This window comes from Bufo bufo, chromosome 9 (assembly GCF_905171765.1).
Source record: "Bufo bufo chromosome 9, aBufBuf1.1, whole genome shotgun sequence".
Classification (NCBI taxonomy): domain Eukaryota; kingdom Metazoa; phylum Chordata; class Amphibia; order Anura; family Bufonidae; genus Bufo; species Bufo bufo.
The window spans coordinates 224,838,955-224,864,164 of NC_053397.1; the positions used below are offsets into that span (position 1 = coordinate 224,838,955).

Genomic DNA, 25,210 nt, shown 5'->3' on the forward strand with positions numbered 1-25,210 from the left:
AAAGAGCCATGGCATAAACCCATTTAAAGGCGATATTTCAGAGGCCAGGAAGAAATCTTCAATAGATGTTAAGCTGAAAAAGGAAATTCAGAAACCCAGCGTCTATCAAACGAGCCACCGTGGGATTGACTTACAAAATATGTAAAAGTCTCAACTTAAACAGTTCTTACGTTTCCCGTGCATGAAAGGGAGATAATCAGAGGTGATTGACGGCGTTCTGCCCGGCTAAGAAATCTCAGTCCTGCTCTGACCAAGCATGCGAGCCCGGCTTATAGCCCTTGATATGAATATCATTTCCATCCGAGAGCTCTAATGTCTCATGAGGATTGTACATTATTCTTTTGTCTTCCATTATCTGTAAAGTACTGTCCTCTAAACTGTCCCACCGAGCTCAGCGCCAAGCCAAGCACAGCGACAATACTGCAATAGGTACTTCAGAGTCAATTAACACTTCATATTACTGCGGACTCCCAACCTCTGAAGCGCTATGGTCTGCTTGTTCAGCCCGCTTGACACGGAGATTGTTCATTGATGACCACGTTTGGCGCTAGTCCATATATAAAATGGGTGCTTCATCCACAGATCTCATCCGTTAATAACCAGGAGAACCAGGTGGTATACAAAAAAACTGTATATAATTACAATTACCCAAGCCAGAAAGTTTCGCCCCGAACCTGCGGACTAGATAGGTACATCCTTTGTACAGATAGACCACAGGAATATTCCAGTATGGCCTGGTAGATCGAGCATTGTAATGGTCTCTGGCTTTTTTTCCAGCTTTCCCCATAAAGGTATATTGTATTTGCATCAGTAAACAGAGAAACGCACATTTTAAGCCTCTAACTGGTTATTAGCTAAAATGCAGAATTGCACTTTCAGCCCCTCCATAATAAACCCCATAAACAGTCCCTTCACACAAAGCCTTTCCCCGACCGTCTGGAGCAGACCCAAGAGCTCTCTTTGGCAGAGCTTTCTGCTTCCCTCTCTCCTTTCCTGTGGATTCATCTGAGATGGGTGAAAGGTGATGCCACCATCCGTGGAGTTATCAGGATGGCACAGCGTTCATGCCATCTCTGGGGATAGAAGGAATGGGATTGTGTAGCCAGTTAATGCACTGAGGTCACCAAAGAGCGCAATGTGAGATGCGCCTGGTGAGTTGGACATCACTGATCACGGGATTGGGAAATGTATCCCGTCTTCTGAGCACCACAGGCTGTAACTGCACGCTAATGCCTGCTGAATTATTAAAAAGCCCTCAATCTTCCTCCTGCTGTTCCTCTGCTCTGTGCTTGTCTAACCCTCTTACAATGAGGGAAATTGTGGTCACAGGAGGGATTTTAAGTGCTCGATCACCTTACTGCAGAGTGTAGACCTTTTGTCCCACAGCTCCCTGCTGCTTCGACTCAGCATTTGTTCGATGTCATAATTATAGGCAAGTATATGACAATAAGAGCCTTCAGGACGAAGACAGACTATAGTCAGGTATTAGTCATGTGGAATAAGCCAGACATGGGTAAAAAGTTAAAACATGGCTACACGTGGGTTTAAATAGTTAATTCCTAGGAAGACCCCTCTGTGATAAATCCCTGGGTCTCTAGGTTCCTGTTTACAATGCAGGGTTCAGCGTGAAAAACAAGGTTGGAACAAGATAATAAAGGATGTTGCCGGTGGCGCTGCTTCCTCAGACCTGGGGGTAGGATGTAGGTTTAGACATAAGCTTCTAATGGTGTACCGCTCTGGACTGCTCCCTCTAGGTTTTCATCTGGAGAGATTATTTGGCTCAGTTGGTCACAGAAGATTAGTTTAGGAGCACATTGTCCCTGCATTATAATCCTTGGTCTTCTGTCATACCATACTGCATGCCCAAGTGCCTTTCTTAATATTACCAGAGCATGGTCTGTCCCCTTTGATTGTATGGATTCCCCCTGTCTCCTTTCTGCACTCCTGCGTCTATAACCTTCCTGCCTGATGCATGCTCTCTGAATGTCCACCATCTGTTGTCATCACCTGGACAACTTCTTTAACTTTGCAATCTTTGGTCATGGTGGTGACGGAAGCTACAAGCTCTGGAGAGGTCTACAAAGGAAACGAAGAAACACCATCCCGCAGTAACCATTGTCATCTTCATCAGCCTCATCCTGCGAGGGGCTGGCAGAAGCCCCGTTGTCCGTAACTCTCTAGATCAAGGAGATTTGTACCAAGTCCTGAAGTCAAACGTTCTTTAGAGTTATTACAGCTGGGATGTGTAGTCCGGACATGGTCAGGGCAAGTCCTTTACATGCAGCATCTGTGTTATCATGGGTCTGTGCATTCAATAATGAAATATGTGATTGTGGTTCATGCCATCAAGTGATATCAATGTTCTTAGCTTCCCTCAGCTTTTATTACTAAATCCCATGGACACAATGATTTGACCTGATGAAAAGGGATGTACTATGGCCCATATAACACTGGAAACAAGACATCTGCCTCTATTCAGTGGATTTTGAGTTTTCTTATTGACTAGTAATGCATACCGTCACAGCCCCTTTAAACCTAAGCCTTGCGGGGACGTCCACACCTGACTGAAATGTGGTGGATTTGCTGCTGCAGATTTTTGTGTGACAAACCCAGAGCGTTGTACGTTACTGGCAAAGTGAATGTGTTTTTAGCAGTTGACATCCACACTGTGGAAAATGACTCGCCATGCAGTTTAAAGTCTACGGCATGTCGGATTATGCTGCAGATTTGATCCTTTGCATTGCAAGGAGTGAAATCTGTGTCAAATCAGCATCTTTTTTGCAACAAAATACAGCAATTGATGCATTGTTTTTCCTGCTGCGGATTCAGATATCAGTCACGTGTGGACATCGCCTTAGGGTTGTCCTTCCTTTCTTCACGAGGAGAAAACGACTAGTAGAGCAGGAGATCATGAGTTCCCACACAGAAATCTCTGAAGTATGTACTTTCCATCAGATTGTGCAGCTTATCTGCTTGCCCATACTTTTTTTTTTTTTTTACTGAAAAGGATCAGTACAGTAGAGCTCTTCTTGATAAACCTCCACTTTTAGTTCCTGAACCCTCATTGTTTGGCTCTTTGCAGTCCGGCGTGTGGCACCGCGGTTTTCTATTCCACCCAGTAGCCATGAAGTCATGCCAGGAGGCAGTGTCAACTTAACCTGTGTGGCAGTTGGTGCTCCCATGCCTTATGTAAAGTGGATGGCTGGTCTGGAAGAACTTACCAAAGAAGATGAAATGCCCGTTGGACGTAATGTTCTGGAGCTGACCAATATTCGAGAATCCACCAATTACACCTGTGTGGCTATTTCTTCTCTGGGGATGATTGAGGCTGTTGCACAAATTACTGTGAAAGGTAAGGTCATGCCGACATAGGGGAGGGATGACTTGACAATCAGACCATTATGACACAGTTTTCTTCTATTTCTGCAGCATTGCCAAAGCCGCCAGTAGCCGTCACAGTAACAGAGACAACCGCCACTAGTGTCACCTTGACCTGGGATTCTGGGAACCCAGAGCCTCTTTCCTATTATGTGATCCAGTATAAACCCAAAGCATATGAAGGGTCTTTCCAGGAAGTTGATGGTGTCGCCACCACGCGTTACAGTATTGGTGGGCTCAGCCCTTACTCTGAGTATGAGTTTTGTGTCATTGCCGTTAACAACATAGGTCGTGGACCTCCAAGTGAAGTGGTGGAAGCTCAGACAGGAGAACAGGCTCCTTCAGGTCCTCCTCTCAGAGTCCAGGCCCGCATGCTGAGTGCTAGTACTATGATCGTTCAATGGGATCCCCCCGAAGAAGCCAATGGACAAATAAGAGGGTTCCGAGTGTATTACACTTCAGACCCACATTTACCTTTTAACATGTGGCAAAAGCACAATGTTGTGGACAGCCTTTTGACAACTATTGCAGGACTAACCACCGGGATTACTTACAGTATCCGTGTTCTGGCATTCACATCGGTGGGCGATGGGCCACCCTCAGATATGGTCCAATTGAAGACACAGCAGGGTGGTGAGTTTTTGATGGGAACCCGTTACTGTCGGATTACGTAAGGTTCACAATCTTTCAGTGTACTGTATACCAATGAGTCTTACAGAAGTTTTCTCTTAATTCTGTTTTTTTTCACAGTTCCAGCGCAGCCAATTAATTTCCAGGCAGAAGCTGAATCAGACACAAGAATTATGCTGACCTGGCGTTATAGTCAGCAAGAGCGCATTGTCTCATATGAACTTCTGTACTGGGAAGGGCAGGATGGGCCACAAGTGAGTGACACATGAGAAAACGGATGGTGCAGGTCATCTGCTTGTACTGAGCAGAAGTTCTGTCTTCTGATTACTGCTAAAGTTTGATCATGCAATGTTTTATATTTCAGCAAAAACTCACATTCGCCCCCTCATCATTTTACGCCGTTGAGGGGTTAAAGCCGGACACCCTGTATAAATTCCAGCTGGCGGCCAGCTCTTCTATGGGGCTCGGGGTTTACACGCCAGTGATCGAGGCCAGGACAGCGCAGTCCAGTAAGTATCTGATAACGGTGTCACTTGTATGACTGATGTATTTCTGTGTGTATGGCTATCTGTCTACATGGCGGCTCTCTGGATGTTCCTGGTGTTGTCCACACAAGGGTAAGTTACTGCTGCTCCATGACGTGGTTGTTAGCTTCTCCCATCTAGTAAGTAGATGTCGCATGCCCTTCGCTGCTTACTTACAATACTGACAGGTCCAGACTCACTAGACTATTCAGTGGCAGATTGAGGGAATTTAGCTGCTTTTCGGGAGATTGCGTGAATGAGAGACAATCATCTGTCTCGTCAATGCTGCTCTCATCTTTACTCATTTATAGTCTTGGCACAATGGGCTTTATTTATTTTTTAAATGCACTTAAGCGTTCTGTCCATCAAAAACTGAAGTTAGTCCTTCAATTCGTCACCCACCTTATGAGTGGTCTGCAGTGATTGGCCATTTTTGCATGTCACATAGGAAGCAATGGACTCAGGACGCAGTAGTACAGTATAAGCAGCAGGGGCGGACTGGGAACTAAAAGTGGCCCCGTTTTGTAGTTGGGTCCAAACTGATGGAAGCATGACCAGCAATACCATATTGTGCACATTATACCGCCCAAACAGAGTCCATCACTAAATACTGCCAGCAGCACAAAATGTATCTATATATCTATGTCTATTGCCAATCCGCCCCTGATGAGCAGAACCCCACAGCCCAATGAAATGTATCTACATAACAGCAAGGTTCAGGGAAATTTGTAAGAAGGGATAGAATTCCCCTGAAATAAGGTAACGAGGCAGTGGTGCAGGGTGGTATCAGGACCATAAGTCCCATATCTATAATCGGTGCATAAGAACTGATGAGAAAACCTTTCCTGCAGTAGAAGTGGAGTAAGAAATCCAGATTATAGAGCGCCTGGCCACCATTTCTGTAAGTTATTCTTATGGCTGACAGGATACATGATGGGCAGCCAGTGCCAGGTCAGGAGGAGGTTGGCCGTCCAGATGTGCATTTTCGGTTTCAGTGGCTGTGCTACGTCCTATTAGAACTTAGTGAACATCCAGTAAATCTGGTTTCTATTGGCGACTGTAAACATTTTCTAGGTTTTACCCCGTTCTGTCTGCTAATCGGGCGATGCCCCTATAGTTATCAGTGAGGCTGATGTGAACACAGAGAACCTGCATGGAGTAAGCTTCTGAATTGTCAATTTCATTTTTCCCACGTCATTTTAATGCCTTTCCTGCCAAATTTACTGCATCAATTTATGTTTTGCTCCTTATTTATTTTCTGTTACCAAATAGCATCAGTAGATTGCACAGATATAGTCCATAATACAATCAAGTTTAAAGGGGTTGTCCGGCCTAGGAGCCAACAACCCCAATGGTTGTAACCTGCGGGCAATTATCAAAAAAAACAACAAAAAGCTAAACTCACCTCTGCCCTGTTCCCAGACGCTTTCAGTCCTAGCCAGGCAAGAAGTGGCTTGGTCCAGTGACTTCTGTGGCAAATCTCTGGCCTTAGTGGTCATATGTTCTAGAGCAGCACCTCTATAGCACATGTGACTGCTGAGACCAAGCAGAGTAGGGGCAGCCGCGCGGGACCATGGATAAATTGGCTGCAGGTTACAACCATTGGGGTTGTCGCCTCCTAGGTCAGACAACCCTTTCAGACCAAATGTCTCCTAAATATTTTAAACAATTTGGATAAAAATTTCATTAACATTTCCATTCAATAATTTTGTCTGAAAGTTAAACACAAAAATTCCAAAAATCTTGCGGAAGACCATCATTGATTCCTTTTTGATCTGTAGAACTGCAAGTTGATGGCTGGAGCTCGCAGCCTTGTTTGTCTTCCAGCTAACATATGGAAGGAGGTCCCCAACCATGCTTGATCCCTCCAGTATGACACATTGCGGTCACTGCTATGGTGTCCTGAGGGAGGACAGAGCAGGGCTATTTGGTAACAGTCTTTTATTTTTGCATCCGCCATGTTCATCTCCTCCCCCTTGCCTGCGTTTTTTTCATCCTCAGCACCATCTGCCCCACCGCAAAATGTGGAGTGCACCAGCCTTAGCTCCACCTCCATCCGGGTAAGTTGGGTGGCTCCGCCAGTCTCCAGCCGCAATGGAGCTTTAACCCGCTACTCTCTGGCCTATCAAGCAGTTGCTGGGGAGGACACATCCCGGCATGTTGTGGACAGTATCCCACCAGACATATCCAGCTGGGAGATCAAGGACCTGGAGAAATGGACAGAGTACAGAGTTTATGTGCGAGCTCATACAGATGTAGGGGCTGGGCCTGAGAGCCCCGCGGTCATTGTGCGGACAGATGAGGATGGTAAGTGTCGCTGGACCTACTCTCACCTCTCTGCACAATGGGTCAACTTTCTCACCTGGTCTTTACTTCACTTCTTTCAACTCTCCTGAGGGCAGTAGGGGTGGGGGGTTGGCACGTCTTCTGCACCTCCAAACTTCCAGCCTTTTTGTCTAAATGTTCTCTGTACTCCGTAACAACTGTCTCTTTCAGCACTGTTTGAAGTGATGTCAAATTCTGTTTTGCCCATTATATCTATATTCTATGCAGTGTTGCCTCCGTTTCTATTTGGATCCATAATTATTTATTCATGGGGCTGTAAATCCAATTTTAAAAAATCTGAATTACAAGTCTCAATGATAAAAATGTATTTAAAGCCCTGTGCACATTGGAGATGCATGACTGGGGCCCGGAGATTAACAGATGACTGTTGAAGGCTGTACCGGGCTAATTCGGGGCAGGAATCCGGAGTCCACTGCTCCTTCCACAAATCATTGAGACAAGACTGGGATCATTCTTCAGTTCTCGAGCAGTGCTGGGCAGTTCTAAGTGTCTTCTTAGTAGTCTAGAACCTACTAGTGGACTCTTCTGTGTCTTGCCTTTCCATTCACTTTCTTAAATATATTCTTCACTGAAATGTACTTTTACTATAACATGTTTAATGCAGCAGTATGAGATTGAGAAAGTCTTGGTAGCAGTCCCGTTGAGCCTCTTTGCATTCAGTTCGCCAGACATTCAGTGATGTCAGATGGACTAGTTGCTATGGACAATTTGCCTGGCAACTGTCCGAAAGGCTTGTGGTTGTTACGGTGTATTCCTGAAAACTAGACTGTCAGACAGGCGCTCTAGTCAGAATTGGATTCTCACCTGCCATTTCATTCCGCATCTCAGACTGCGCTATTAATCAGATATTTCTCAAAACAAAGTTAGATGGAGAACGTCTTCAAGGACTCTACTCATCTCTGCTTCCTTCTCTGTCTTGCTCCAGTGCCAAGTGCACCACCCAGGAAAGTTGAAGTCGATTCTGCGAATTCTACATCTGTGCGAGTGTCCTGGAAGTCTCCACTTCCCACTAAGCAAAATGGTCAGATACGGGGCTACCAGGTGACATATGTGCGCCTGGAAGGTGGAGAACCCCGAGGAAACCCTGTGATTAAGGATGTCATGTTGGCAGAAGCTCAGGTAATGATGCATGGTGACCTATTTTTACCTTTTGTTGATGCTGTTCATATAATGTCAAAAGATTTTCATCCCAAAGTTGCCAAGATTTGGACATGTTGGATCTTCACTGGTTTGACCCTTTTCATCCTTCTCCCGACTAATCCAGTCTGAACTGCAGCACCCATCCTGGGGGATCTGCAGTTTCAAGCTTGTCCTCCTTTGTAGAACTAATAGCCATACGTCCTCTGCATACTCATGACCAGACTGCCATTCATTGTGTGTGTATCTCCATTGTACACCGGCATGACGCATTCCATCGTAGCATCTCTGTTGTAACCCTGTGACCCTTTTCCTGCAAATCCCACTTACCCCTCTTCTCTCTGTCCCTACCAGTGGAGACCAGAGGAATCTGCAGAATACGTGAGTATACTGTTTGGCGTCTGAGGGCAGACTGCGTGATCGCACTGTGTCTGCGGAGAACAGGGGGCTCTCATAAAGCTGTCATTACATCTACTTTCATATGTTAAAAAAGCTTCTCTGTAAATCTGCAGGCCCATGGCCTTAGTTGAAAGCTGTACAATATCCGCTCATTCTGCACCATCTGTCATCACATTTGCATAGCAAAGAAAGGTCATTAGCACCATATAATTTCTGGAAAGAATGGTGGCCACTTAATGGTGCTTTTTGCATAAAGGTGCAATGGTGCTGCTGAGCCTCGGGGGTGCAGCTCACCCTGCGGAAATCTCTTACCATGCAGCCTTTGTGACAGCCCCCGGGTTCTTGTCCTGTAATCATCAGCTCAATGATGGGATTCTGCAATCTTTTGGACATGTTATCTCTCTCTCCTCTTCCTGTGCTTCCAAGCTTGGAGAGAGGCACAGTTCTTGCATGGAGATCAGGGTCTGGTGGGTCCTCGGGACTGATGGGGGTGGTCATCAGTTCCAGCAATCAGCGTTTCCTCTCCTTCTGTTTGGTTGTGATTCTCAGTGGATAATCATGGGACTCAATAATCATCATCACTGTATAAATTGCATTTACTTCTCTATTGAATATCTCCATTACATCAAGATATGATTCTGTTTTTGCACCAGGGACATGTCAGATTGTGTTTTTTTTAGCATGATTGGGGAGCACAGGCAGAACCGTTAAGATCTGCATTGATAATTATCCTACTGAACTGTGGAATACTCTTGTAGAAGAGATGTTCGAAGCTCTGTGCCGCTTATCCCCTCCGAGCACGTTCCTACCCTTTAAAGTGCTGTTTGTTTTGAAAGACGACAGTGTCACATGTTCCTGCAGCGCCCCCTCCTGTCTGATCCTGGTATTGCGGCAACACTTTCTAAATCCAATTTGCTTTTATCATTTTCTTCCCCACATTTTAGGAAGCCCTGATAACTGGTCTGTCTCCAGAAACCACCTATTCCATCACCATCGCTGCATATACTACCAAAGGAGATGGTGCTAGGAGCAAACCCAAAGTCGTCACCACTACAGGAGCCTGTAAGTACCGTCAGTATGTCTGTGATCAAAGTATTTCAGGTCACTATGCTGAATAAGTAATACAAATCTCACATAGTAATGAGCCAGGTGCGGCCCAGTCACATCGGGGCGTCATTAAACATCCAAATTGTAAAAATAAAGACAGAATATTTCCTGGCGGCCATGTTTGTTTCCCTACACTTTAAGATCTATCCCCAAGGTTGACTATAGAGCCAGTAGTGGTCAATGGTGGAACTTGACTGCCAAATCCAATCTGTCTGTTCATTAGCCATAATTATTCACACAATATTCTTTTTGCTAAACATTTCCTTGGAGAGTTTCAGTATTGATAGAAAATGTTCTATTAAACCAATGGGAGCATCTTATGAATGAGGCTCGCTAACGTCTAATGATGGAACATAATTATCTTACGACTCATTATGTTGCTGGGGGTTACTGAATTGCTAAGCTACATACTACAGTCACGTGCGGCGCTGCATTCAAAGCTGTGCTGACCGGCACTGACGGATACACCCGAGGGGTCAGCTGAGATCCTGAGATACATGCAATAATGTGAGTGTCAGCAGTTCCATGCAGACACTGAGCCAGCAGGGAGTGCAGCCTGAGAGCTAGCAGGAAAGCAGCAGCTTTGTAGTGAGTGTAGCTCAAATACATGATGCAATTCAGATAATTAAGTAAATCAAGATCTAATGCATGGCTGCAACAGAAGAAGCACGGGGCTACAGATGGAGACTTAATTGGTGACCATACGTTTGTTTATTTCAGTGCCTGGGAAGCCGAGCATAGGGATTAGTACAACCTCTCAAAATACTGCGCTCATCCAGTGGCATCCGCCTAGGGAGGTGATGGGAGAGCTGCTGGGATACCGCCTGCAGTATAAACGTGTGGACGAGGAGAGGTTTATCACTATGGACTTTGGAAAGAACGAGCACCACTACACGCTCACCAAGCTCCACAAGGGTGCCACGTATGTCTTCAAGTTGTCTGCCAAGAACAAGGCTGGTTTTGGAGAGGAGACTGAGAAGGAGATCTCTACTCCTGAGGAGGTTCCTAGTGGCTTTCCACAAAACTTGCAAGTTGTTGGACTGACCACATCCACAACAGAACTTTCTTGGGATCCTCCAGTACTGTCAGAACGCAATGGAAAAATCACAAACTACACAGTGGTTTACCGTGACATTAACAGCCCACAGGATCTGATGAACGTCACGCGAGACACTCACATCACACTGGTCAACCTCAAACCCGACACTACCTACGATATTAAAGTCCGGGCAAGGACAAATAAGGGGCTTGGACCTCTCAGTCCCAGCATACAGTCTCGCACCATGCCTGTGGACCAAGGTAAGGCTTGCTGGAGAGCAGTAACCGGAGTGTAGATGTATTTCCAGACATACAATACATTTTCTCCTTTTTTGCAGTATTTGCTAAGAACTTCAGAGTGAATGCTGTGATGAAAACATCGGTCTTGCTGAGCTGGGAAGTTCCTGACTCCTACAAATCAGCCGTGCCTTTCAAGGTTGGTTCTAAGATAGCGAGCCAGCAGTACTTCTCTGCATTGTTCTTAAGGTGGTTGCAGGGAAGGATTGCTATTCGTGTCCAGACAGAGGTGACCACTGTAGACCTTCCTCCTTTATCTGGCCATACACATTAGAGCCGAGCAAGCCTGTGTAGTATGAGGGGGTTGGAGGGATAGCAGTCAGCCGCATGAGCGTCTGGCCCACAGCTAACTTGCTGCGGCCTTTGCTGCCTTGCGGTGACATTGAAAATATTGTGGTTGTCAGGCAGTGTGTCCCAAGCTACAAGACAGAAAGCAATACGTTTGCTGCAGTTACTCTTTGTATTCCCCAGCTCAGTCTGTGGCGGAAAGTGTACATTTTTGCAACCATTATATAATTTATGTTCAGTATGATTAAAAACTCCACCACACCAATAACATTTTTTATGTACACGTAGCTATTTTTTCAGCACTTAGTATGGGTGGCACATAAACTCTGCTTTTGGATGATTGTTCCAGCTCTGCAGCATAGACCCATCCATTAACGTGTCATTTTATCTTACGTAGATCCTATATAACAACCAGAACGTAGAAGTAGATGGTCATTCCATGCGCAAGCTGATCAACAACCTTCAACCAGACACGGAGTATTCCTTTGTACTCATGCACCGAGGCAGCAGCGCTGGTGGCCTGCAGCACCGAGTGTCCATTCGTACAGCCCCTGATGTCCTGCAGAGCAAGCCATCCTCTTCAAGCAAATACATGGAGGATGGGAAATTTACTCTACTCTTGCCCAGGGTGCAAACAGCTTCTCCAGTGAGGTAAAGGCTCATGATGTTCTTTAAGTTAGGCGCAAACATGTTCTTTGAGATAACTCCAATGTATTTTTCATTATTCTTGTCTGACAGATGGTATTACATTGTGGTCGTTCCGCTCGATAGTTCAAGGAGTAGCTTGAGTACACCGCAAAGTCCTGAGGAAATGGAGCTGGAACAGGTGAGCTGTTTGTAGCTATTCACCCGCTTCTTATACAGATCCTCGTCATCTGGTTGTGTGTCCACTACCATAGTAGTATATCCCAAATGTGATTGTCTATATAGCTAACCACTGATATATTTCTCTTAGTAGAACTGATTTTCTTTGAATGTATCCCGTCCTTGTGAATCTGATAATTCCTTAGTCGAGTCCCATTTATCTGAGGGCTAAGGGCTGTTTCACACTGGCATTAATGGTTCCGGCTGCACGCAGCATGCTCAGTTCGGTTCAAGTCTGGGGAATTAGGGGGACAGGGTAGTACTCCGAAGTCTTGGTCGTGCTCTTCCAACTAATGTCGGACATTTCTAGCCGTGTCACATTGTCTTGCTGAAAATCCCATTCACCCAAGGGAAGAAAATCAGCATGTATAGGTATATGTGATCTGCAAGGATGGATTTATACCCAAATCGTCTGAGAGTGCCTTCCACATGGATAAGTAGCCCAGAGAATGCCAGGAAAACCTTCCTCAGACCATAACGCTGCCTCCACCACCTTGTCCTCTTCCAGCAATGGCTGCAGGGTGTTCCCTCTCTGATGTTTCTCACCTGACATGCCAATATCCCTTCCACGAAGCAGAAAATGTGACTCATCGGAGAAGACAACCTTTTACCAATCAGCGGAGGTCCAATTCCAATACTGCACCCAAAATGTAAACTTTCTCTGTCGATGCAGCTTTGTTTGCAGAGGAGCAGTGACCGTCCGTCTGCCTCGGAACCCTATATGCAGGTCTCTGAACTGTTGTGTTAGACACATGTCTGGTAGACCCCTGGGTCATTTTGCTGGTGAGCTGCGTCACTATAGCGTGTCGCTCTGCCCTCGAGCAACTTCATAGCCAACATTCGTCTCACATCAATGGCGCGTGCTGCTCTGCAGTTTCCACTTTGCTTATTCCCAGTGGTGTTGTTTGTCCACTGACGATACACTTCATAACGAGAACAGTTCACACTGCATGGGTTCAAAAATACTGCCACCCTTGGCGCAAAAGCCAATAATCATCCCTTCCTGCAACTCTGATAAATTGCCCCTTTACTCATGACTGCAGTGGGGGATATGTGTGCAGACAGCCTATTGCACACCTTACTTACCCACCAAGCCAGCTCACAACATGGGACTTCCTTTATGAGCTACGTGCTGCCGACAATGATAGTAGGAAGTGGTTAGAATAATGGGAGTCGACTGTGTATGTGTATCCAGGCATCTGTAGCGCGGACCATAGATCCACAGAACAAGCTTCTGGGTAATCTAGTTATAAATGCTCAACATTAAAGCCCATTCCTGCAGTCTTTCATTGTGATACTCAAGTTGCCTTTTTACATCTTAGATCCTAGAAGCCATTAATCAAGGCTCTCGTCGGCAAAAAAGACAAGCAAGCAGAAACAAGCCGTATATAGCAGCCAGGCTGAATACGCTCCCAGAATCGTTCACTCTTGGCGACAATAAAGAGTATAATGGGTTTGTCAACAAGCCTCTGAACGTACATCTAGGTTACACCTGCTTTGTGCTCGCAGCTCTAGAAGATGGGGACACGGTGAGTCTGCATTCTCTGTACTTTACACATCGATATTAGATTTTTCTCCCTTTGGTCAACCAGTATATATTGTACTTCTGAGCCTTAGATGTAAAAACTCTTCCCAACACTAAGTTTGAGTTTTTGCTGGCTAGTTTAGTTACCCTGCAGGAGTGCTAGCGCTTGTTGATTCTCCAGTCCTCAAGGAGCTGTAAGTGTTCCCATTCTCCAGATTATCCCGCACTGCCAGCATGGGAATACCGGTAAATCCCAGCGCCACTCATCAGTGAGGACTTTTGCTTGAGGCTTGCTATACTCTTGGCATAGGGAATGAGCACTTCAGAAACATTGGATAATTGTTATTGCATCTAACTCCTGACTGCTGCTTCCTGACCGTGGTCATAATCTGTGAAAACTGAAAATCACTGGGTTGTCAGAGTCTTCGTAGAGCGGTCTACTGATGTACACGAGGTTGGACCATGAAGATAGCCTAGTGCAACCACTTCAGCTTTGCCTCATTGTTTCTGCAGAAGAAGTATGCTGCCAGTCCATACTCCGATGACATTGTGGTAGAAGAAGTCGTTTCAACCAGGCAGCAAGAAGAACCCGAGATGCTCTGGGTGATGGGTCCAGTTCTTGCCGTCATTCTTATTATTATCATAGTTATCGCTATTCTTCTCTTCAAAAGGTAAGAGTCCTCCTCATTGAGCTCCATGGAGAACAACTTGAAGACCTCTACATTCCTCACTTACAGTATTTATGTCAATTAAATCCAGTTTTAATTTAGTTTTACAACTGTACATCTTGCTTCTCTCCACATGTATCTCCTGTTATTAGATTGGATTTCTAGGAATGATTGATCCAGAGATATGTAATTGTGATTTATTTTTTTCTCCCTGACAAAGTAGCTGACACTATACAGAGGGTTTACGTCACACTCAGTGATCAGTAGTGCCGACTATTAGTAGGGTAGACACCGACGTCACATGAATAGTGAACTATATTAAAGGATAACTGTCATATTTTCATTAAAAAAATCTATTTTAGCACATGTTACTGCTGCAGCATTATGCATAAGGCAAGTTTCTTCACTTATCACTGTTTTCCTTGAGTTTCCCCCTTAGTTACGGCTGTTTTGAGTCATACATTATGAGGATCTTCTCAAGATGGCTCCTCTGACAGTTCTCTGAGGCCAAAACTGCATTCCCTCAGGTCACATACAAACTTGCTGTAGCCAGCAGCTCCCTGCCAGCCAATCAGATTGGATTACTGAGAGACACGCCTCCTCACTCTGAAGCCTAATGCAGGCATGCAGTGTGAAGGACCGCCCCTCTAGCTTCCTAGCCGGAGACAGATGAGCCATAGCAGCGGTCTTTTAAGGGAGCAGTGGAAAGGGACAGGGGACATTAATGAAAGCTGTTATTATAAGGTAATTACAGATCTTTTGGCAAACATTGATAGACTAACCCAGGTATACATGCCGAGCTCTAATAAACTAGCAAATAAAATAAACAATGACAGTTACCCTTTAAGCACCATTCTCCAGCCTTGTGATCTACAGATGATTGAGCCGTAGCTTTATTTTTTGCATTCAAATATGATCCTAAGATTTGTTATGTCCTCTGGTGCCAAGAGCCCCCCATCCCATGTTCCTGTTCTGCAGTGTTTAATGACAGGGGCCAGTCCATCTGTAATAACACATACAAGGCTGCCTGGTGGCAACCATTATTCCTTTACACACCACATAAGAAACCTTGTGCCATTTTCTCCATCTGCTGTCTTACTATATGAATTAATGTCATTTGTTCTTTTTTTGTGCTTGTCCTGGACACAGCAAGCAGGAGAGGTAGGAGGTTCCTGTGAACTTATCGTGTCCATATAGCTACAAGGTCCTGCACTAATTGTTCCGTATGAACCTACAGACATTCTATAGAAAAAACAGCATGCGCTTTTCTGTAACTTTTATAGATTACTGGCCCAGCATAAATCGTGAGAATGACCACGGCCATTGAGCTTATCTCAGATGATGAGCGAGGCCGCCTCAGAGCCATGACTGAGCCTCAGAGCCATGACTGAGACGCAACCGACATCCCCCAAAAAAGCTTTTTATCTTAAATACAATAAATGTCCTCAGACAGTAATAAGTCCTGGCAAGTGCTGGACTAACAAATATTCGGGAAGGTCGGACATTTATAGAAAACAATGCAACATTTACTGGTTGATGTACAGAACCTACAGGTAACCAGTAAAAATAAACTTCTACCATTTTGTTAATTGCAGTCTCCTAATTACTAATCTCTACTCAGTTTCTGAGATTCCACGTTATGCCAAAGACCAGATTACCTGAATTTCTGTATTTCTATATATTAGAAGACAATTAAAGAATGGAAAGAAAACTAGAGGTGCCGATGCTGTAAAACTCTTTCTGTAGTCTGACCGCATTTTTTTTTTCTTTTTTTTTTGGCATTTTATTTCAAAAGAAAATTTTAACTTAATGCCTTATTTCTTTACAGGAAAAGAACCAGTGTACCCTCTAATAAAGAGGATCAAACACCAGGAGTCAAAGAATCCCTCTTGGGACATTCATCTGATCCAGTAGAGCTGAGGCGTCTGAACTACCAAACTCCAGGTGGGAGCCGTCTTCTGCATTCTGCAGATTTTCCGTTTTTCTTTCCCATCATCATCTCCTCTTACGGGGGGGGGGGGGGCTCAGAACGTTACAGTTCTTCTTAAGGATCCTACAGCTGACTCATGAAATCACCTGTTGATCATGTTCCCGTATAGTCATCAGCTGAGTATTGAGTGCCTTCCCTTACTACATGGTCTCATTCACAGCTCTCAAGAACATGATGACAATTGAGTCCAAAAAGTTCAGGTGACGGCATCCATTGGCCAAGATACAACATTTTTGTATCAGATGTAAAATCCCTGCCGGAGCCATCTGTCTGAACTGACCTTCCAGCATTTGCTCCTTCTCCTCTAGTGCAGGACGCCTGTCTTCAATTGGATTCTTCCCCTTATTTAATGTCTTATTGTTGTCAGTAGCTTCTTGTTAGATGGGGACAGCTTGGTCCCAATACTTTAGGACGGTACATGGATCAATGCAGCGATGGAGAGCTCATCAGTCTAGTCACAGGAAATACTCACCTTTCAAACAATACACCCTATTGTCATGACCACAGATTACTCCTAATGCAGCCATCTATGGATGTGGCGACATTGTAGGTGTCCACTATTGTCACTTCAGTCATCTTCTGATGTCATCTGTCCCTGTATGACCAGTTAACTGTGTAAAGTTTAACCCTTTTTTTCATAACTCAGCAAGGTTTATAGGGAGCAAACTGTCAGATAGCGTGCAGCGGGATGATTGCCCCCACTCTCAGGCTGTTGAGATTCTTTGGTTAGGATCATTTACAGGACTGTCCACTACACACATCTGTTAGATCCAGTGCCAACGCACCTTCAGCCCATGTCAGCCGCCCTCTAACTGCATTCTGTTCTTTGCCGCTTTTGTTTTCCTTGCAGGTTCCAGTGTCCCCAGTTATCCGAATATCTCAAGTTAGTTTGACAATTTACCATGACCGTCTAGAGAAGTTATCACTCCCCTCATGCCCTACTCATTGCCGGCTCTTGCTTTTTTTTTTTCCCCCTAAATTTCTTCACCTCCTCTTCACCCCATGTCATACTCCTCCTCAGCTGGGCACCATCTTTGTTTTGCTCTCTGCGTATCTTGCATTTTGACTTTGCTCTTGGTGAGAACATTCAGTGGAGGAAGACGTAGAGTAGTGATAAAGTGTTAGGAGAGGTACTAGAGCAGGTCATGGACACTGGATCTCACACCCCTGGACAGTGTATCTGATCACTGTAATGATTCCTCATCCCTGTCCTTGATGTTTCTCATATCGACTCTGCATATGAGGCACGGGGAGGTCTCGCTCTTCTCACAGTTCCCCGTTATTTCTTTTCCACAAACTCTTCCAAAGTTGCAGTTTTTATGGTTTTAATCCTGTAAAGTTGCTCTACCTGTTCCCTCCATCTTACTCGGGAGATTGGATATCATTTCGTATACTTGGTATGTCCTCGCTCTGGCATTTCTATCCCACATTCACTCATGGATTCATTTTCAGGCATCAGTTGTCTATGTTTTATATTCTGTCCTCTTCACTGCATCTCATTACAGCATCAGAGTCTGTGATGTGGATCTCCAAGGCTCCACGGGCTGCACCTCTAATGCAGAGCATGATAACATTTAGCCGTATACGGCTGCTTTTCCTGGGGTGCTGCAGCATGCTGTGTGTCTACAGCTGTCGGTCTGTCTGGCTGCACTGTCCATCTCCACTGTCTTCTATAGGCAGGAGCGCAGCATTACTCAGGTTTCCTTCTATCATCCCAGGTATGAGGGATCATCCACCCATCTCTATCAATGATCTTGCTGAACACATTGACCGTCTGAAGGCCAATGATGGACTGAAGTTCTCCCAGGAATATGAGGTGAGATCTGCATATTGCTGGCCATGTGAATGGCATTTCTTAGTGCCGTCTTGATTCATTTGTTTTGTGTTTCAGTCCATTGACCCCGGTCAGCAGTTTACGTGGGAGAATTCGAACCTGGAGGTGAACAAACCAAAGAATCGTTATGCAAATGTTATTGCCTATGACCACTCCCGCGTCATCCTTACCTCAGCGGATGGTAAGAGAGATCAAGGTTTGTCCTGCATTAAAGGGGTTATCCAATTTCACAAACAGCCCCCCCCCATATGCCGGGCCCCTCACAGGTGATATACTTACCCCGCTCCTCGTGTCACTGCTGGTCCCCGCACCGCTGCTGCTTCTCCCTGTACACGGATGAAAACATCCCGTGTCGGGTGGGAGCAGCCGGGGACGGGGGGAGACTCCCTAGCATCGCGGGTGACACTAGGGAGGCTCGTCCCCGCCTTCCATTGGCTGCTCCCCAGACATCCGTATACAGGGAGAAGCAGCAGCAGCGGAGGTGCGGGGACCAGGAGCGGCACAGGGAGAGGGAAGTGGGGTAAGTATATTACCTGTGGGGGCCTGGCCCATGGGTGGGGGCTATTTGTGAAATTGGATAACCCCTTTAATCCTAACGTAGTCTGCCTTGCCCTCTAATGTTCTCATCTCCCTCAGCTATCCCCGGCAGTGATTACATCAATGGCAACTACATCGATGGATACAGGAAACAGAATGCTTACATTGCCACACAAGGCCCACTTCCGGAGACGCTCAGCGACTTCTGGCGCATGGTGTGGGAGCAGAGGACGACCACCATTGTTATGATGACTCGTCTAGAAGAAAAATCCAGGGTCAGACTTAATACACAGAGGGGAAATGGGGGGTCCAGAAAGTGCTCATTGGTGCTAATGATCAATGGAAGAACATCCATGCTAAATTAGCTTATTTTACTTGCTGTGACAAAGAAAGCGGTCAGAAGCCGGATGTGCCGCATAATATCTATAATAAATGATATATAACAGGCAGATTGGTGCAATATAGCATGAATGTGCCATGACCGCATCACGTATCAGCAGAGAGATATCTGCCTAAAATTAGCCACTTGGAATCCTACTACTCTGCCATCCCTGAGGCAATCAGAGAGGTAAATTCAACTCCACTGTTATTGCACATTCGGAGCCTTTACAACTTTTAGATTTTAAGTTTTACAGCCCTATCACAGTCATATCACATATTTAACCCACGCTTAACAAATACGTTGTGGGGAAAAAAGATGCAAAAAAAAAATAAAAAAATATACATTTACAATGGAACCCTATAATAATGGATTCCACTGCACGGCATCCGTTTAACAATAGGCCATATGTATACGTTAAATGTGGGACGTGATGTGAACCCAGCCTACCATTGCTGCAGGTAGGTTTCATCCTGTTATTTGACTCACAGGTGAAGTGTGACCAGTACTGGCCGAGCCGTGGCACAGAGACGTATGGATTGATCCAGGTCACCCTATTAGACACTGTAGAACTGGCCACTTACACAGTGAGGACATTTGCACTCTATAAGGTAAGTAGTCCTGTATATTAGTAGGCTGTATAATGGGTAATTTGGGGCCTTACCGTGGTCTTCTACCATGACTAACCTGCAAACAGAACATCCAGGGTCACAGATTGGATCCTCTCTGCCCACCCTCCTCCTGCTATTCCTCCCGTGAGAGAGATAAGACAGCACAATGCGGTAGAAGGTAGACAAGCAAATTAAGAGTATAATGTTTTAATTTAATTTTCAATTATAATATAATTTTACGGTGCGCTGAGCTTAATGAGAGAACCGATAAATGCAGATAGGGAGGCAGAGTAACACTTTTTTGGATACGTATTGCCAGCTGCATTTAGTGCCCTGCAGGTCTCCACCGTCGTCAGAGAAGCTTTCTAATTAGAATACAGACATATAGACCACAAGGCAAACTGACAGCAGAGAATAGCAGGCACTGTCCAAATCATTTCAGCAGTTTCTTTGCCAGTCACTGTTTCAATCTGTTCTGGGACAGTATTGTAACCCATGAACATTCCCTAATGGAGACAACATGAACAAGACTCTTCTGCTCTTACAGAACGGCTCCTGTGAAAAGCGAGAAATCCGTCAGTTCCAGTTCATGGCGTGGCCGGACCATGGGGTCCCAGAGTACCCAACACCCATCCTGGCCTTCTTACGAAGAGTGAAAGCTTGCAACCCCACAGATGCCGGCCCTATGGTGGTTCACTGCAGGTAAGGGACAAGTTCTAGTAATTGTCCATTTATGTGAAGGAAAAGTGCTCCATTTACTACGTGTGTCAGCCCGGAAATACATTCCATGTTCACTTCACTCCGCAAATAGCTCTTGTCTAAAGAGGATCCTGACTGAGAAATCTAATGTGCATGCATCTTCCGACACAATATTTCTGAAGTTTAATTTTAACCCCTTAGAGGCCAGAGTGTTTTGGTCCTTAACGGCCACTTTTTGGTGGTTTAACGGCCCTAACTTTATCTGTTGGAACATCAAAATAATTTTGTGGCTTTTTCCAGGACAAGTAGGACTGGGGTTTAGAATATATATATTTTTCTTATTATTTTTATTAAAGGGTTTCTGTCACCAGAATTAACCATATTAAACTGGCTGACCTTAGCGATGTGCTAATGTCAGCAGACCCTAACTGTACTATTTTTATGCTTATGCCCCCGTTACCACACAATTTTAACTTTGATCATATGCAAATTAGCCTCTAGGAGTGGGGGGGCATTGCTCCTGCTCCTAGAGGCTCCGTTCTCCCACCTCAAGTCACGCCCTGCCGTCCTTGATTGACAGGGCCAAGCAGCATTCGTCTCCTCTTGCGGGCCCTGTGTGCTGGGACTGCGCAGGCGCGAGATTTATCCAGCGCACAGGGCCGGCAGGAGAAGACGAACGCTAGCCCGGTCAATCAAGGACAGCAGGGCGTTAATTGAGGTGGTAGAACAGAGCCTCTAGGAGCAGGAGCAATACCCTCCCCCCGCTCCTAAAGGGTTAATTTACATATCATCAAAGTTAAAAATGTGCAGTAACCGGGTATTAATAAGCATAAAAATAGTACATCACTAATGTCAGCCAGTTTAAGGGTAAAATACACAAAAAGTTAAGAAAATATAAATGTTTAGCTCCTTATTCTTAACCCGTTCAAGACTAGACCTATTTTCATTGACCATGTCATCAAAAGGGTTATATGTCTGTGATCTGAGTTATCTCCGATCGTGGTCACTGCTGAAGGTGTCACAGCACAGCAGTTATTGGCTGACTATGGCGCCTGCTCAGCTCCTGAGTGGGCGCCATATTTATAACCTCACTTTCCACTGTATACAGTTAGTTCCAGAAATATTTACTCAGTGATACAAGTTTTGGCATTTTGGCCGTTTACCAAAACATATTAAAGATCCAGTTATATAATCGATATGGTCTTAAAGTGCAGACTCTCAGCTTTAATTTGAGGGGATTCACATCCTAATTGGAGAAAGGGTTTTGGAATTACAGCTATTTAATATGTGGCTGCCTCTTTTTCAAGGGGTCAAAAGGTAATTGGAAAGTTATCTCAAAAGCTATTTAATGGGCTATTCCTTCTTAATCCATCCTTAATTAAGCAGGTAAAAGGTCTGGAGCTGATTCCAGGTGTGGCATTAACATTTGCCAGCTGTTGCTCTGAACCCAAAACCTGCGTTCAAAGGAGCTCTCAATGGAAGTGAAACAGACCATTATTAGAGAGATAGCGGAAATGTTAATTGTGGCCTACGCCAACAGTTTGGTACATTCTGGTAAAATAGAGCACACTGGTGAGACTGGGAACTCTAAAATGCATGGACATCCACGGAAGACAACAGTGGTGGATGATCACAGAATCCTTTCCATGGTGAAGAAAAACCCCTTCGCAACATCCACCCAAGTAAAGAAGACTCTCCTGGAAGTAGGTGTATCAGTATCGAAGTCTACCATAAGGAGAAGACACTCCAGGTTGTAGGTGTATCAGTATCTAAGTCAACCATAAAGAGAAGACTTCATGAGAGCAAATCCAGAGGGTTCACCACAAGGAGGAAACCATCAAAAATAGAAAGGCCAAAAAGCATCTAAAGAAGGCAGCCCAGTTCTGGAACAGATGAAACTAAGATCAATTCCAGAATGATGAGAAGAAGGAAGTTGGCTTGGAATGGCTCATGACCCAAAGCACACCACATCCTCTGTAAAACATGGTGGAGGCAGTGTGGTCGCAAGGGCATGCGCGGCTTCCAATGGCCCTGGGTCACTAGTGGTTATTGATGACGTGACTGTAGACAGAAGCAGCCGGATGAATTCTGAAGTCTAGAGGGACAGACTTTCTGCTCAGATTCAACCAAATGCAGCAAGGCTAATTGGATGGCGCTTCACAGGACAGATGGACAAACCCAAAGCATCCTGAGAAAGCAACCCAGGAGTTTTTTTAAAGCAAAGAAGTGGAATATTCTGCAATGGCCGAGTCAATCACCAGATCTCAACCCGATCGAGATTTTCACTTGCTTAAGATGCAACGTAAGGCCTCATTCACACATATGTGGATTTTCACGGACCACGGTCCGTGAAAACCTGTCCTGCTAAGTGCACGAGCGCACGGAGTCATTGGTTGCTATGACGCCGCGCGCTTTGTGCCCCAGCCGCTGTACAGTAATACACTCGTATAGATCATACAAATGTATTACTGTACAGCGGTGGCAGCACGAAGCGCGCGGCGTCATAGCAACCAAGATGCCGTGCACTCAGCAGGACGGGTTTTCACGGACTGTGGTCCGTGAAAATCCACATATGTGTGAATGAGGCATAAGGCAGAAAGACCAAGAAACGAGCAACAACTGAAGACAGCTGCAGTAAAATCATCACAAAGGAGGAAACCCAGTGTTTGGTGATGTCCATGGGCTCCAGGCAGTCATCGCCTGCAAAGGATTCTCTACAAAGTATTAAATCTGAACATCTTATGTATGGTAATGGGAATCTGTCCAATTACTTTTGAGCGCCTGAAATGAGGAGGCTTTATAGAAAAATGGTTGCAATTCCTAAACGTTTCACGGGATATTTTTGTTCAACGCCTTGAATTAAACCTGAAATTCTACACTTCAATGTGGTGGCAGCAGAGCCCAAATCATGAGGATTGGGTCACTGTCCAAATATTTTGGGAAGTAACTGTATATACACAGCGGATCGCATAAAGAGGTTAAATTTGCAAATCTCCACTAAAATACAATTATTAGAATTGGTTCCCAATTTTGTTTAGGTGATTTTGATATGTAATATATATATAGTCTTGGGTGAAGTGGGCAGCCGTGGTGCTGCTTTAGTTGGTATGGGCGGCTTGTTTTTTTTCCTTATTTGTATATTATATTTAGTGTTGAGCGAAGCGAGTTTCTAATGCTTCATCCGAAGTCGCTTCGTTCAAAACTTCGGAATACAGTATTAGAATGTATGGGCTCCGATGAGCCGAAGTAAGTTATTCGCCAAGTCGCGCGTGACTTCGTTAAATAACTTCAGCAGTTGATTTTTAAAGTGGAAAACCTTTAATACTTGAAACCGAACTTGGCTTCGGTTCTGGGGTACTAGTCAGAGCCCATACATTCTAATACAGTACGGAGACTAATCTCCGTACAGTATTATTGCGAAGTTTTGAACAAAGTGACTTTGGATGAAGCATCCGAAGCTTGCTTCGCTCAACACTAATTATATTTTTAACTTATGTTTTTCATATATTCAGTAATATAATATCCCAAAAGACCTCTCCGGGGATCTTTGCCCTTTATAATTTTTGTGCAGTTTCCCACTGTAACTGGGGCATCCGTACAGCGTCTTGCTGTGACACCAGTCACTGGGGGGGTTGATCGGGGTCTTAGCAGGAGGGGATTTCATATAATAAACCCTGATTGTTGGTGGCTTGTGCATGCAGACTGATGGTCTCTCTCCTCTCGTTAGTGCTGGTGTGGGCAGAACGGGGTGCTTTATAGTCATTGATGCCATGTTAGAGAGAATAAAGCTGGAGAAAACGGTGGACATCTACGGTCACGTGACCTGCATGCGCTCTCAGAGAAATTACATGGTACAGACGGAGGACCAGTACATCTTCATCCACGAGGCTTTACTAGAAGCAGTGATGTGCGGTAACACGGAAGTGCTGGCACGCAGCCTGTATGCACATATCCAGAAACTGTCTCAGGTCCCTCCAGGAGAGAGCGTCACCTCCATGGAGCTAGAGTTCAAGGTAGGCAATGTCTTCTCCGTGTGAATAAGCCCATCTACCCGGTCACTGCCGTTTTCCGGCTGTACTCCTTTTGTATTCAGGTCACATGTGTCTTTAATATTTCGGTTCAGTTGGTTAGACACGTTCTGGATTTTCTCTCTTGTTCCCTTAAAGCTTTTGGCCAACTCTAAGGCTCACACCTCCCGGTTCATCAGTGCCAACCTACCATGCAACAAGTTCAAGAATCGGCTGGTGAATATAATGCCATACGAGATAAGTCGTGTTTGTCTTCAGCCTATACGTGGAGTGGAGGGGTCAGACTACATTAACGCCAGCTTCATTGATGGCTACAGGTAATATTTCTGCAGTAATGGTTGGGTGTAGATACAGTCCAGTCACCGCTCACATAACCGATGTCTTACATTGTGGGCACAAGGTTCAGATCCAGTGGATATACTCGTCCTACTCATCTGTTTTTCTGTACAATGTTTTACAGGCAACAGAAAGGGTACATTGCTACTCAGGGACCCCTGGCAGAGACCACCGAGGATTTCTGGCGCATGCTGTGGGAGCATAATTCCACCATTGTGGTGATGCTGACAAAGCTGCGGGAGATGGGCCGGGTAAGGAGAACCTTGGATATAAGAAGGATCTGAAATGGCTTTAGGATTTCCTGACCATCACACTCATCGTCTGCCCTCACTTAAGAGTTTTCTATGGATGTGTTGGTATTTCTGAGGACACAGACTAAGCTATAATATCCTGCATCACTAGACATTACATTACTCTCTGCAGGAAAAGTGTCATCAGTACTGGCCAGCAGAACGCTCCGCACGGTACCAGTATTTCGTGGTGGACCCTATGGCTGAATATAACATGCCTCAGTACATCCTGCGTGAGTTCAAAGTGACGGATGCAAGGGTGAGGCCCCGTATCATTTATATACCAGCGTGCAGCTCACTAGTAT

The 25,210-nt window shown here is 45.1% G+C and overlaps 1 protein-coding gene across 6 annotated transcripts in view; it reads left to right on the forward strand.

Annotated features, from left to right (window-relative positions):
- PTPRF (protein tyrosine phosphatase receptor type F) overlaps positions 1-25,210 on the forward strand; it is a 229,752-nt gene that overhangs the window by 197,881 nt on the left and 6,661 nt on the right. For 3 of the 6 annotated variants that reach the window (XM_040407837.1, XM_040407836.1, XM_040407842.1), the window contains 25 exons: positions 3,083-3,352; positions 3,430-4,011; positions 4,129-4,262; positions 4,373-4,517; positions 6,534-6,839; positions 7,804-7,997; positions 8,370-8,396; positions 9,359-9,476; positions 10,242-10,820; positions 10,898-10,995; positions 11,542-11,795; positions 11,883-11,970; positions 13,331-13,537; positions 14,047-14,204; positions 16,030-16,145; positions 17,042-17,074; positions 17,910-18,007; positions 18,083-18,206; positions 18,662-18,837; positions 19,433-19,552; positions 20,100-20,254; positions 23,979-24,264; positions 24,418-24,596; positions 24,740-24,866; positions 25,039-25,164. In XM_040407837.1, the coding sequence (XP_040263771.1) occupies positions 3,083-3,352; positions 3,430-4,011; positions 4,129-4,262; positions 4,373-4,517; positions 6,534-6,839; positions 7,804-7,997; positions 8,370-8,396; positions 9,359-9,476; positions 10,242-10,820; positions 10,898-10,995; positions 11,542-11,795; positions 11,883-11,970; positions 13,331-13,537; positions 14,047-14,204; positions 16,030-16,145; positions 17,042-17,074; positions 17,910-18,007; positions 18,083-18,206; positions 18,662-18,837; positions 19,433-19,552; positions 20,100-20,254; positions 23,979-24,264; positions 24,418-24,596; positions 24,740-24,866; positions 25,039-25,164 (4,700 nt within the window). The remainder of the gene's footprint in view (positions 1-3,082; positions 3,353-3,429; positions 4,012-4,128; positions 4,263-4,372; positions 4,518-6,533; positions 6,840-7,803; positions 7,998-8,369; positions 8,397-9,358; positions 9,477-10,241; positions 10,821-10,897; positions 10,996-11,541; positions 11,796-11,882; positions 11,971-13,330; positions 13,538-14,046; positions 14,205-16,029; positions 16,146-17,041; positions 17,075-17,909; positions 18,008-18,082; positions 18,207-18,661; positions 18,838-19,432; positions 19,553-20,099; positions 20,255-23,978; positions 24,265-24,417; positions 24,597-24,739; positions 24,867-25,038; positions 25,165-25,210) is intronic. The other 3 variants (XM_040407839.1, XM_040407840.1, XM_040407841.1) reach the window with 3 other exon arrangements.